We start from the raw sequence: 12250 nt of genomic DNA on the forward strand, positions 1-12250 counted from the left end.
AGTCTGGAGAAGAGGAGGCTGAGGGGAGACCTCCTGGCCCTCGGCAACTCCCTGCCAGGAGGGGGCAGAGAGGGGGGATGAGTCTCTGGAGCCAAGGCCCCAGCGCCAGGCCCCGAGGGAATGGCCTCAAGCTGCCCAGGGCAGGGTCAGGCTGGCTCTGAGGAAGGATTTCTGTGCAGAAGGGGCTGTTGGGCGTTGGAATGGGCTGCCCAGGGCAGGGGGGAGTCCCCGGGATCCCTGGGGGGGTTGAAGAGTCGGGCTGAGCCAGCGCTGAGGGATCTGGGGGAGTTGGGAATGGTCAGGGGGAGGGTCATGGTTGGGCTGGAGGAGCTGCAAGGGATGGTTCTGGAATCCTGAAAATTCATCTCCAGAGGCAAAGAATCCACAGTCCATAATAAACACACGTTGCATGTCTCTGCAGCATTAGGGGGGCTCCGAGAGAACAAGACACGGGCTGGAGCAAGATCCACAGCATCACCCAGCACAGGGCCCTGGGCTCACAGGTGCTTACAGCCACTTAGTGTATGTGACACCTGGCAGGGACACACACGTGCCGGTACCGTGCCAGTACAGCAAGTGTCCCACACACGGGCACGCACACAAACAGGGGCAGTGCTGGGCATCCAGAAATCAGACCACAACACACATGGGGGGGGAAAAAAAAAAAAAGGGGAAAAAAAAAAAAAAAAAGCAGCCCAAGCTCTTGGCCTTGCTCTTCATGTTTCTTTGGTCTTGTATTTGGAATACAAACTATACAGAATCCGCATCGTAGCCTTCAAATCTCCGTTCACAATGTCTGTGGATACACAAGAAACAGCAAAACCAGACGGGAAGTATTAGCAAACCCTGGAACAGAAGGAGACTGCAACTGCCAAAGAGAATCTTCCACCTTTTCCAGTTATAATGTGAACTTAGACAACCTAACTGTAACCGAGACGCAACACGGGAATTACAGAGCTAGCAAATCATTTATTTATTAAATTAAGGAAAAGGGACCTTCACTGCACTATCTTGCTGGAAGACAGGATAAATAATGCATAGTGAGAAATAATTCTTCACTAGCAGAGAACAGAGGAGATAATTTAATAGGACTTTACAGCTTTATTCTTTTATGATTCCTCTACGGCAGGAATCGCATTGGGAGTTACCTGACACTTTTATTTTTTGGGTTGTAACGTTTCCAGCAGTTGTCTGCTCTTGGCTGTTTTCTTGTTTTCATTTAGTTTTCAGGTTCTTGGCTAAACAAACTGCTCTTGTATTTAATAATTGGAATGGAAGAGGCTAACTGATTTCGAGGGTTTACTGTTCCTCTTACAGTGCTGCAAATCACCAGGAGAAAGACCGACAGTGAAATACCAGTAAATGAGATCCTTGAGCAGTCTAAGTAGTGCGGCTGTAATAAGTATCCCTAAATCATATTAACTTCAATCACTAGCTGAGGATTTTCCCAGCGAAGGCGAAGGACCTGCAGATGGTGGCACCGGTATTTCTTAGTGATCAACTCGGCACTTGAGGCAGCGCAGAACAGCCAGCGGGAAGGACAGCGAGCTTGCTTACAAAGGGGATCCCAGTGCGGAGAGCTGAGCAGATTACTCTCCTCAAAGTTAACATCAATAGCTTCCCAAACTCCCAGCTCCAGGCAGGATGGCCAAGAGCCTGCACTGTGCCCGCCCATCATGCGTGCTGCCAACATCGCCAAAGCATTAGTGGAAAAAGAAATCAAAAGAAAAAAAACAAGTCCTAAATTGTACCGTTCCCCCTCCATGGTGCTGCGTACCAAACACACGCACCCACCTGCTCAGGGATAACTAACAGGGGAAGAGATAATGCTTTCTATTTTTAATAAAGATTTGATTTCCTTATTCCACAACAAGGTTACGTGCCCAGCACGTTGCAAGGGGTCGGGCTGAGCAGTCCCAGCGCCGTCCATTAATGCAGCCACATCCTTCACCCCACCCGGAGCTGGTCAGAAATTTTTCTGAGAAGCACTTTTTTAATTGACAAAATGTGATTCATCCAAAGGAAACTTTTTTTTTTTTTGGTGGTCAGGCAAGAGAGAGGAACACGAATGTACATTAACTCCGAGATGAAAGCATGCACTCGGATGTAGGAGACCAACATTCATCTCCCAGGTCTGAACTAGGCAGAACAGCAACCTCAAACCTCTGTATTTGGCACGCAGGAGACTGACCCCCCAGCTCCTCTGGGGTTGAACAGAGCACTCGGTGTTTCTCATTCTCATGACATATTCTGCAAGGTGTATTCCCGCATGAATATGCACTAAAACTTTTTATGAGACTGGAAAAGAGCTTCCCCTCCAGCTCAGCTGCTGTGATTTCCCTAGGAGCTGCCACTGGTTTAAATCTTTAACAAATGCTGACTTATTAAACAGTTGAAGTTTAGCGTAAAGTTACTGAACTTACAACAACCCAACATTTTTAGTACGGAAATCCAAACATCTTTAGTATAGAAATAAAGATTGTTCAAACCAACTTTCAGCTTTACTGTTATTCGTTCTGAACGAGGAGCTATGGGGCAGCCGTTAAACGAAACGTGTCAGAGTCCCTCTGCAGAACCTACTGCAACCACCCTAACTTGCACTAAGCCACGATAGCAGCAGCTCTACCCCGGACAAGTCTGTGTGTCACGACTCACCTTCAGAGTTCACAGAAAAGTTCAGAAGACCCCCATCCGTCATCAAGTCCAACGCAAGGTTAACGTTGTGAAGCTGGAGAGAGATAGACAGAACGGGAAATATTTTTCACCTGACGGTGCAGTGGCCAGGAGGTTTAGAACAGTGTTTCTCTAGTAGCTGAAGATACTGATTCATAAATATGTACTCGTACTCATCTCCTTAGTTTTGATGGAGTGCTCTTCAGAATTTCTACCAATTATCATATAAAATCAGATGTAAAATCCATCTCCAGCAAAACGTATCCCAGGAGGTGGGCAGAAGAATCCATTTATTTAAAAATAGACCTTGCATGTGAAAGTCTTGTGTTAATGGATATTTCCACAGGGAAGACGGCCTAGATTCCTAACTGCACCTAACACATGCACAGATATAGATATAGATATATATATATATATTTATTTTTAACAATGCCCACATGTTTACATTTGGAACAAACAAACAAAATAGATGAGGAAAATGTCCCCGACACTTAACTCAGAGTTACGAAGATCGGAAATCTTCTGATCAGCTGTATTTGTGAGCTGGAAGTTTCTGCTTTACCATCTAAAGATGTCTACACACAGTAACAGTAGTGATGATATCCACATTACTCACGAGGAGTTAAGCCCATGTCTGTGAATGAAGGCTGAGGGTTGGGTTTGGTTTTTTTTTCTGATTTTTCCCTTACTTGTTTTTCTCTCATTTCCCACATAAAAGCAAGATATCACACACACACACGCAGTAGTCACAAATGATTTTTTAAAAAAGTAATATAATGTCCCATTACCAGATTCTTGAAGCTTAAGGGCAGTTGTTTACTTGGCTGGTAATTAGCCAGCCCCCTTCCTCTAATGAAGTAATGAGACCCGAACGAACTTCAGGTTGTCTCTTCACACATTCCTGAGGCTACCGAGGAATTTCTCCTTTGGGAGGCACATCAGTGACGGCCGCCAGGCTGTTCCCTGCTCTCTCCTGAAAATAAGCACGCGGGTCCCCCACGCATAAGCCAAGCAGAAACTGTGCGCTCTGAAGTGAAGCCATAGATTCGTGTTTTACCTGATTCTCTGATTTACAAGTAACTGAGACTGACAGTTTGGATTCAGGCTTCTTTTCTTCCTCTTAGAGCCAGCAGACAGGGGAGCTTAAGCTCATACAGAGCTACACAATTTTCTGATCAAGAATGCATAAATCAAACGTTTCCATAATGAACCGGCACAGGTAAGAGGGACACATTTCCCTCTCTGTAATGCAGATGAGATGTGCAAGGAACAGTAACGTGCAGATTTCAAAATAAATCTTAGACAGAACTACTGATAATTACCGGAGAAGGGCAATACAGAGAAGTTGTTCCATCCAGCTGCGCTTCCAGACTCAGGAGAGCTGGACCGTTCTCCAGGATTTACGAGCGGACAGAGGTCGGGACATTTGGGGTATTTCAGCTCGGGGCTGTTTTGGCAGAAGCACTGAGTTCACACAGTTTTGATAAGCACAGGGCCCCCCCTTCATCATCATCTTCATCTCCTGACTGCTCAAGGCTCACCTCTGATTTCAGCCTGACCTATTTGGAGACTGTAAGCTTCATCTCAGAACACACACACGAGCGCCCAGAGCTGGACTTTCTTTACAGTGACTGGCAAACCTCATTTTCTGGCAATAAACCTGCAACAAACCTGCCCACGCGCAGTCTTGTCTTCTTGCACCTGGAGCTGGGTCGCCTCCCAAATTTCTGCTCCTGCTTTCCTCGCGCCTCGTGGCCCTCTGGCAGGGGCTCCTGTCCTCCCTATTTCTTGTTCCCGTGTCCCCCCTCGCACCACGGCTCCCCCGGGTCCCCGAGGAGCACGTCCCAGCTCTGAGCCACCAGCTTTCAGCTTGAATGAAAGCTGATGCGCCGCTCCCATCACAACAGTGCCGGCGGTTGTCACCATTTTTATAACACAAATGACGTGTTTTAAATCTCAGCAAAGGTTACATTTTCATACTTTACTGTACCAATTAACGTCTAAAATGACAGGGAGTTAGAAAGCACAGGGGAACTGAAAGACGTATTTTATGTGCAAATGACAGTTGAACTATGGTCGCTCGGTATTTTTAGTTGTATTGTCATCCTGCTTTTCATCGTGTAATGAACGCCAGAGGAGAAACAAACGGTGAATACCACTCTGGCAAACTGTTCTACAATAAGCCCAGTACTTGGAAGTAACTTTGCTAAAATGAAATTACTAGGACGTAGAGATTTTAATGAACCAGTACCCAACCACGTCACCTTCTTCTCCGAGGGCAGTGACCAGACCCGAGCTCTGACCTGCACCTGAAGTGTAGGGGTATCTCAATTCTTGAAAAAGATTTATGAGGCTTCAACAGGGCTGATCCAAAAAGAAAAATGTTATCCATGTAATTTCCAGCAAAGAAAAGAAAATTCATTGACTTCCTCTGAAAAAAAGTTAATGGAAACGTTAAAAATTCATTTCCAAGTCAATGAACCGGAGCAAACAATTTTGAAAACTGAGTGGAGGGGGAGAAAGGGAAGAAAATCAACTGCAAGGCAATGCATTGATTTTGTTTGATTAAGCCCTTCAAAATATATTTTCTGTTCTGAATCATCTTAGATTAAAAAAAAAAAATTGAATTTTCCTAATCCCTCAAACAGACATCAACTGACTGCAGTGAATTTGTAACAAAATTCGAACCTAGGTCTCAGACAACTGTGCTTTTAAATGTTTTGATGGAAACCTCCCCAGGAGTGTTATTAATGAATGCGGGACCTCTGAGAATTTCCATTACAAATAAACATTGCCCAGGGAGACAAACTGTGTCGAGGTCAGGAATCAGCCAAGAGCCTCGTCTCTGGGGGAGCTGCCACACAAACCACGCCCGAGGAGAGAGTCCCTTCTCAGGCAGCTCTCAAGCAAAAAGGATCTGACACGTTCCACCTTCAGAAATCTAACTGAATACAACCCAGGAAAAACAGCTACGGTTTCAAGATTTTCAGAGCGATTCAGTGACCCAAGTGAAAAATCCCTACCCACCAGAGAGAATTTGAAAATATCCGAAATATCTCAAAATATATCAACATCCTACACCTGTGGAGGAGGCGTTTACACTGGCAGCCCATCATGCACTGCCTTCTGGCTGGTGCCACCTTTTTCTTTTAAAGCGCTGATGAAATCTGCCTGGTGGAGGTTAAAAGAGGTGTCAGGCGAGTCTGGCTGGGTAGGTTACAGCCTCGGGGGAGGAAAAGATGTAAATTCTCATGAGCTTCCTAAGCACAGAGGGGCCTTCAAAAATGTTCCGGTCATGCCTTGATTAAGGTATATTTTTAGGACAGCATAAGGAAACATATAAGGAACCAGTTCTGTTCTGCAGGAGGCGTTATCCGCTTAAAAATGTTGTTTGCAGGACAGACTTGGAGGAGACAGCATACCAATCCCCCGCCACAGAGCCTCTGGTGTCCCTGGAAGGCTTCGGAAGCACTGCCAAATAAATGCAGGTTACCAACAGCTTGCCTCCCACCAGGTAATAATGGATTTTGAAGAAGACACCAACCTGCTCCAGGTTATTTCAGCAGCACTGAGTGCCTGCACTCCTGCTCTCCCAAACCCCTGTCCTGCAAACCCCGTGCAAAAACATGACTCCATACACGAGGAGCAGAGCTCTTCACCGACACACCGGAGCACTAAACACACGAGATGCCTGAAGCCTCGAGCTCTACGTAACTCAACAACAACCTACCATCTCCGTGGTGCTGGCTGGAGTCAGGAAGAAATGCCTTAAATTCAGGAAGTAACCCTCCAGTTGTCCAATTAACAGAAGTAAGATAACGCCATCTGCAAACTGGATGAAGAATGATCTCTGATTATTTATTCTGTTGGCTTTTAGTAAACTACTCCAATAAATGCCAGTCTAGTGATAAAGGGATTTCAATGCTGCTCTGGCAGGCAGGCAGCCTAAGGACTCCGCTCCCTCAACCTCTTCTACGGGGAACTTTGTATTTCGTTACATCACGCTGCCAAGTTCCTACCAGTGGAAGCAGAGACCTTGCGAAGGGACAGCCATTAAACCAAACTATTCCAGATACAAGGAGACTTCAGGCAAGCACAAGCAACAAACACGCAACTAGAAATAAATAAAATTGTGTCTAGTGCCTGAGACTGATGACAAAACACTTGCAAAACCTCCCGAGAGCTGCCCACCGGGCAAACCCAGAAGAGCACGGGGGCACGGCTCCGCTTTTCACCCGCGCGGCACGAACGGGCGCTGCGGCTGCACCGAGGTTCTGGCGCCTGGAGCCAAGCAAGAGCTGGGGCTGATCTCTGCCTGCGTGCCTGCAGGAGTAGGGATGACAAAGCCACCAGGGACGTCCCCGAGCTCCTTTGCCATCTCTCCCCGGAGGGGCAGGGGGGAGGACAGCCAGGGACGGGCATCCCGCCGTGCCCCACGAGCACTCCTCTTGGCATCTCAGGGACTTCCAAGAAGCTCAACGTTCTGAGGATGGGACTTTGAAATGTAATGAAAATCAGGCCTTCCTACCCTGAAACAAACCCAGCATTAAAACCCACTAAGCACCAGCAACCAGCTTGGCGTTGAGTGCCAGAACACCCCGATTTCCATCCTGACAGAAAGAGTATCCACAGCAGTGGGGTAGGCTCTGAAGATTACTCCCTGTAGCATTACAAGGGCAGCATTCAATACAAAGCACTATTTTTTCATTACTTATTACCAGCAGAAACTTCAGAGACTGAAGCCTGATATCTTAACCTGAAGCTAGAAATAATTGTTACGTTGCCAAGTTTCAAATTGCTACAACAAAAAGGAGGAATCCTAACGGAGAGAGGAACCACTGGAACGGCTGACAAAACACGGTTAACGTGCAGCTTAGAGCAGGCTACCTCAGATTCGACGTCTTTCACATTTAATCCTAATTTTCCAACGTGCTGGTTGACGAATTGCAAAAACACCTGAGGAAAACAGAAGGGGAGGAGAGGGTGGAAGACAACAGAACTTTTTTCAGTGAAGTCAGGGATTATGCCTTACCTTACAAATGTTGATGTCTGTTAAAAAAGTAAATTACCTTTTTCACAGCATCCAGCTTATCTGGAGCACGGCTAAATAATTCATCAAAGGCATCACCTTCTGTATCAAAACAACATTAATTTGTATTATTTGGAATAACTGCCAGAGCGGAGGTTTAAAGGAAGGAGAAAGGTGTTCACACCTTATAAGCCAAGGAGGAGAAAAAGGTCGTAGGGAGATGGGGAAAGAAGTTCTGCTTTTGTATTTATCAGACCAGGGTGACAGGCTTCCCCTCAGCCTGACTACATCAGAGAAAACAATTTACTTCATTCAGCTCTGCAGTTTTTGCCTGCAGAAGTTCTCAAGATTTGTGCTGCCACCACTCTGAGCAACGGCTAAGTTTCGCATCTCCACGCTTTACCTCTCTTCAGTTATGTTTTTTTTAACCCTGAACCTCTGGGAAAAAAATGATTGTAAGCCGAGAAGAGCTACACCTCTTACTGCTCTTCCCCAACAGAAACGTCAGTTACATCAAACGTGCAGAAAACAGCCCCTTTCCTTCAAAACACCCCAAACCAGATATTGGGTTTGGAGACACTGGCCTTCCTCCAAAACTTCACAGACCTCAACAATGACCAAGTGCTGCCACCCAGTTCAAAGGCAGGTGCTGAGCTGGGGCCAGCCGCCCTGCCCCAGAGAACCAGCCCCAGTTTAAGGATTTCCAGGGCAGTGAGATTCATGGACGTCCCTGTGAACACCCACCCCCCCGCCTCCATTTTCTGCGCAGGTTTCGTGAGAGCAGGACACGTCCCCTCAGCGTAGCCTGGCCACAGGACTGCTCTGGGCCAAGCACCAACACAGCATCTGAAAGGTCCTTAAAAATCAGGGGGACTCTGGCAGCGTAACAAAAAGGGGAGCCAGTTTCTACCGTGCAGGAAAGCAAAGGCAGCTTTGCTAGAGAAGATTATGTCCAAAAGACAGAGGAGACACAGAAGCCTCTGCTGGAAAAAAAAAAAAAAAAAAAAAAAAAAAAAAAAAAAAAAGACAGAGAAAGGGTTTCCCCAGCTTTCTCCGCTCTCCCTGTCAGGGGGCTGCTGCGGGAGCAGTGTCAGGGAACAGGTGAATCCCTCAGACACATCGCTGAGCAGCGCTCGGAAACCCGCAAGTCTTGTAACCTCGAGAGCCCTCTTCTGGAGCCACGCTTTGGGATCTCTCCTTCGGTAAGCAAGCCGTGTCGGACACAGGGAGAGCATCCTGAGGAGGGAACTGCAGATTTCTCTTCGCAGCAGAATCAGCCCACTGGAAGAAACGCCTGATTACAGGGAGGGTTTTTCAGGATTTCAGCCCATGCTAGAGACCACTCGGTGGAATAACGGGTGAATACGTGTTAAATAACATAGTCTGCACCTCTGCAAGGGATGCAAATGCTCACGCGAAGGGCACAGAAGGGAATTCAAACAGTTGCCCTGATTCACGGGGGGTGCAGCGTGCTCCCCTGCGGCAAGGAGCAGCAGATCACCCCGAAGCCCCAGCAGTGCCCAGAGCTTCTGCAGGCCCTCTGCAGCCGGGCAGTTTTCACCTCAAGTGTTTCACAGCCCTCCAAAGCCCCACGGGTAAAACCTCGGGGGACGTTGGATTTCACTGAGTTGCCGTCCGCCGTCAAGCACCAGCAGATTTCAAAATCTCATCTGCAAACTGCAGAGAGGGAACTGCACTGAAGCTGCTAGCAACAAGGAGCACAATTCTCAAGCCATTATGCTCGTAAGTAGTTCAGCAGTGAACGAGGTCAGCGTGTAAATCCAAGACAGACTTTGCTCCCAGCCGGGTCTTCTCCGTTGGGCCATCAACCCACTGCGTCATCTCTTGTCTCACCTCCCATCCGCTGCCCGCAGTCCACGGGCAAAGCGACCCCCCAGCTTGCAAACTATCTTATGTTCATAGGAACAGGCATGAACAGAAGACACCTGGAGAAAACCACTACCAGAAATCCATGGACCTCCATGAACTCCAGTGAGGGCACACTGACTGGACCATGAGCTAAAACCGGATCGGAACAGCACGTAACGGTGAACCACTGAACGTGGCGATACCGGTACTTACTTGACTGTGCTTCTAAATTCTCTCTGAAAGTGTAACAAAAAGCAAAAATTAGAACAAGCTTTCAGCAGAACTAATCTTATTCACCAGCAAAGCTTATCGGGGCCATCAGCTCCCCCGTAAAGCAGGAGATGCAAAGCGCCATCAACTTGACGTCAGGGTTTCCCAGAGACGGGTTTAAGCACGCCGTCTGCCCGTACAGGCCCTTGGAAGGGTGCGAGATTTTACCTGGCCCACAGACCAACGCACGCTTGTTTTATAAGCACAGTCCATAATATCCTCTTCCAACAAGCTGCTCGCGGGATTAGGGGCTGAAGATGTTCTCGCATATAAAGGACAATAGTAGGAAAATCTGTTTCCAATTCTTGGAACGATGTCCGTATTTTCTCGGTATATAAATGGTATCCTACTACTTAACTCCTTTAATAATGACAGTACCTCTCAAACTTGGCAAGCTCAAACCTTTCTTCCACAGTAAAATAAGAAATGAGCTGCCTCCTTTCTCTTTATTTAATGACAGAATGGCAATAAATTAAAAGTAGATTTAAACCACCGTGGCTTTAGAAAATTTCCAGTTTAGTCCGGGACAAATAAATTTACAGTGCTTTATTTTTATTTATTATATTTGTTATTATATCCCATGGCAATGGCAAACACTAAGCCTCAGAAACAGCCATACACATTATTTTAGAGGAGTCTATATAAAGAGTAAAGAAGGGCCTTACACCATAATACTGAATCTGAAAAGGGGGAAAAAAAGGAAATAGATGAGAGAAACAGTTCGCATGCATATGCATGCCTGGGTTTACGCTTTTTGTCATCAGCATGATCCCAGCTATTTTTTCCAAGGGGGAAAACACCCACAATATTTCATTTATGATTGACAGTGTAAAAACCAGATCTATCCCCTCTTACTTGTTTTCTGTGATATATTCCACTGCATTTGCTGTCTTTAATCCTCTGGAGGTGTTCTGTTGAAAAGACCATAAATAAAAAAAAAAAAAAAAAAAAAAAAAAAAAAAATCGGTATTAATGAGACTTTCATGACCTGTTTGCTGCCTTAAACGATTCCCAGAGGGCATTTATACAGGAAATCCAGTACAATTAGTACCGGTACTTTGAGAGGCTGCTGCTCCCTGCACTCCTCGAGCAGCATCGCCGGCTTCCCCAGCAGAAGCAGCCAGGGGAGGTGGTCGCTCAGGCAGGGGAGTTCAGGGGTTGGCGCGTTCACACGGAGACTCGAGGGATGCGCCAAGTGCTCTGGGCAGGCGGCAGCCCCCCGGCACACCTCCCTGCACGGGGGATTCTCCAGGCTTAACAGCACTGGAGGTGGCCCCCTCTGCCTTCCAACAGACTCACGCCACGGCCTGCCACCAGCGACGAATCCCCCTGCAGAGGAGCTGGCTTTGGTGGGTTGCGGACATGAGGTTGGCAATTCTTACTGTTTCTGAAGCCACCTGGCATCTTTGCTTATGTCCCTGTGTCTTCGTTCCTCTGTAAGGATTTAGCGCTCCACAAAACATCAAAAACCCAGCACCAACCCAGCCGACAGCCTGGAGGGACGGGAGAGGATGGGCATGCCTGCTGCTTTGTTCAGGCACCTGGCAAACATCTCTTAGCACAGAAAAGCCTTTGGGGTTTGCTGCCACCCCCCCCTTACACACTGAGCCAACTCTTTTGGGTCAGCTCCTCGCTGGAGGAGCACACCCCGCCCCACCAGGGCACAGGCACGCGTGTCACAAAGGCCGGGGCTTCTCTGGGCTTCCTCAACGCTTCCCCCTGCCCCTGCCCTCTCCTCTGAGCTCGGCCTACCTGGGCTTTCCTCACGTCTGACCCAACGCTTACCCTTCCCATCGGGGCGCTGAGTTCTGTCACGGGGACCCAGCTCAGCACCACGCCATCACTCGTCCCCGCCCTCCCAGGGTGAACAGCCTGGGTTAACTCTCAGCCAGGGTTAACCCTCCCATGCTGCGGTTTCACAGACGATCCCCAACAACTTCTGTGCAGACGAGGCTCCGGCAGCCCCCCCGGCACCCCATGGGGGCTGCTCTGCCCCCTCCTCAGGGTCTGGGTTGTCTCTGGTCAGAGCCACAGGAGAGGAGCGCGGGCAGCCGTGCACCACTGGGACACCCGTTAGATGCCAGAGAGAGCTCTCCTCTGCCAAAGCGCTCAGCTGGGATGGACTCACGACAGCTACCTTCGGAGAGCCAAGCCCAGAACCTGCCCCTCAGGACACCTCCTAAAGCGGCACACGTAGCTCAAGGGCACACTCAGTTTCAGTGCCAGTTTTGATCCTCCCAAAGAGGGAAGAGCACGAGGTCACCCCAGACAGACCCTGTGCTGCGCTGCCAACACCACTGAATTTTTCCTGGCTGGTGTCAGCCCTGGCGTGGCCAGCAGGGACAGGGAAGGGATCTGAGCCCTGGGCTCGGCACTGGGGAGGCCGCCCCTCGCTGAGGGGGTTCAGTT

At 48.2% G+C, this 12250-nt stretch overlaps 1 protein-coding gene across 1 annotated transcript in view; it reads right to left on the reverse strand.

Moving 5' to 3' along the window:
* Positions 1 to 670: 670 nt before the first annotated feature.
* PARVG (parvin gamma) overlaps positions 671 to 12250 on the reverse strand; it is a 25292-nt gene continuing 13712 nt past the window's right edge. Inside the window, exons 9-15 of the mRNA XM_026867854.1 lie at positions 10697 to 10752; positions 9785 to 9807; positions 7743 to 7804; positions 7561 to 7629; positions 6404 to 6505; positions 2656 to 2728; positions 671 to 796 (exon numbers count right to left, since the gene is read on the reverse strand). Of these exons, the coding sequence (XP_026723655.1) occupies positions 717 to 796; positions 2656 to 2728; positions 6404 to 6505; positions 7561 to 7629; positions 7743 to 7804; positions 9785 to 9807; positions 10697 to 10752 (465 nt within the window). The 3' untranslated portion in view covers positions 671 to 716. The remainder of the gene's footprint in view (positions 797 to 2655; positions 2729 to 6403; positions 6506 to 7560; positions 7630 to 7742; positions 7805 to 9784; positions 9808 to 10696; positions 10753 to 12250) is intronic.

This window comes from Athene cunicularia, assembly GCF_003259725.1.
Source record: "Athene cunicularia isolate RWA chromosome 1 unlocalized genomic scaffold, athCun1 chr1_part2, whole genome shotgun sequence".
Taxonomy (NCBI): domain Eukaryota; kingdom Metazoa; phylum Chordata; class Aves; order Strigiformes; family Strigidae; genus Athene; species Athene cunicularia.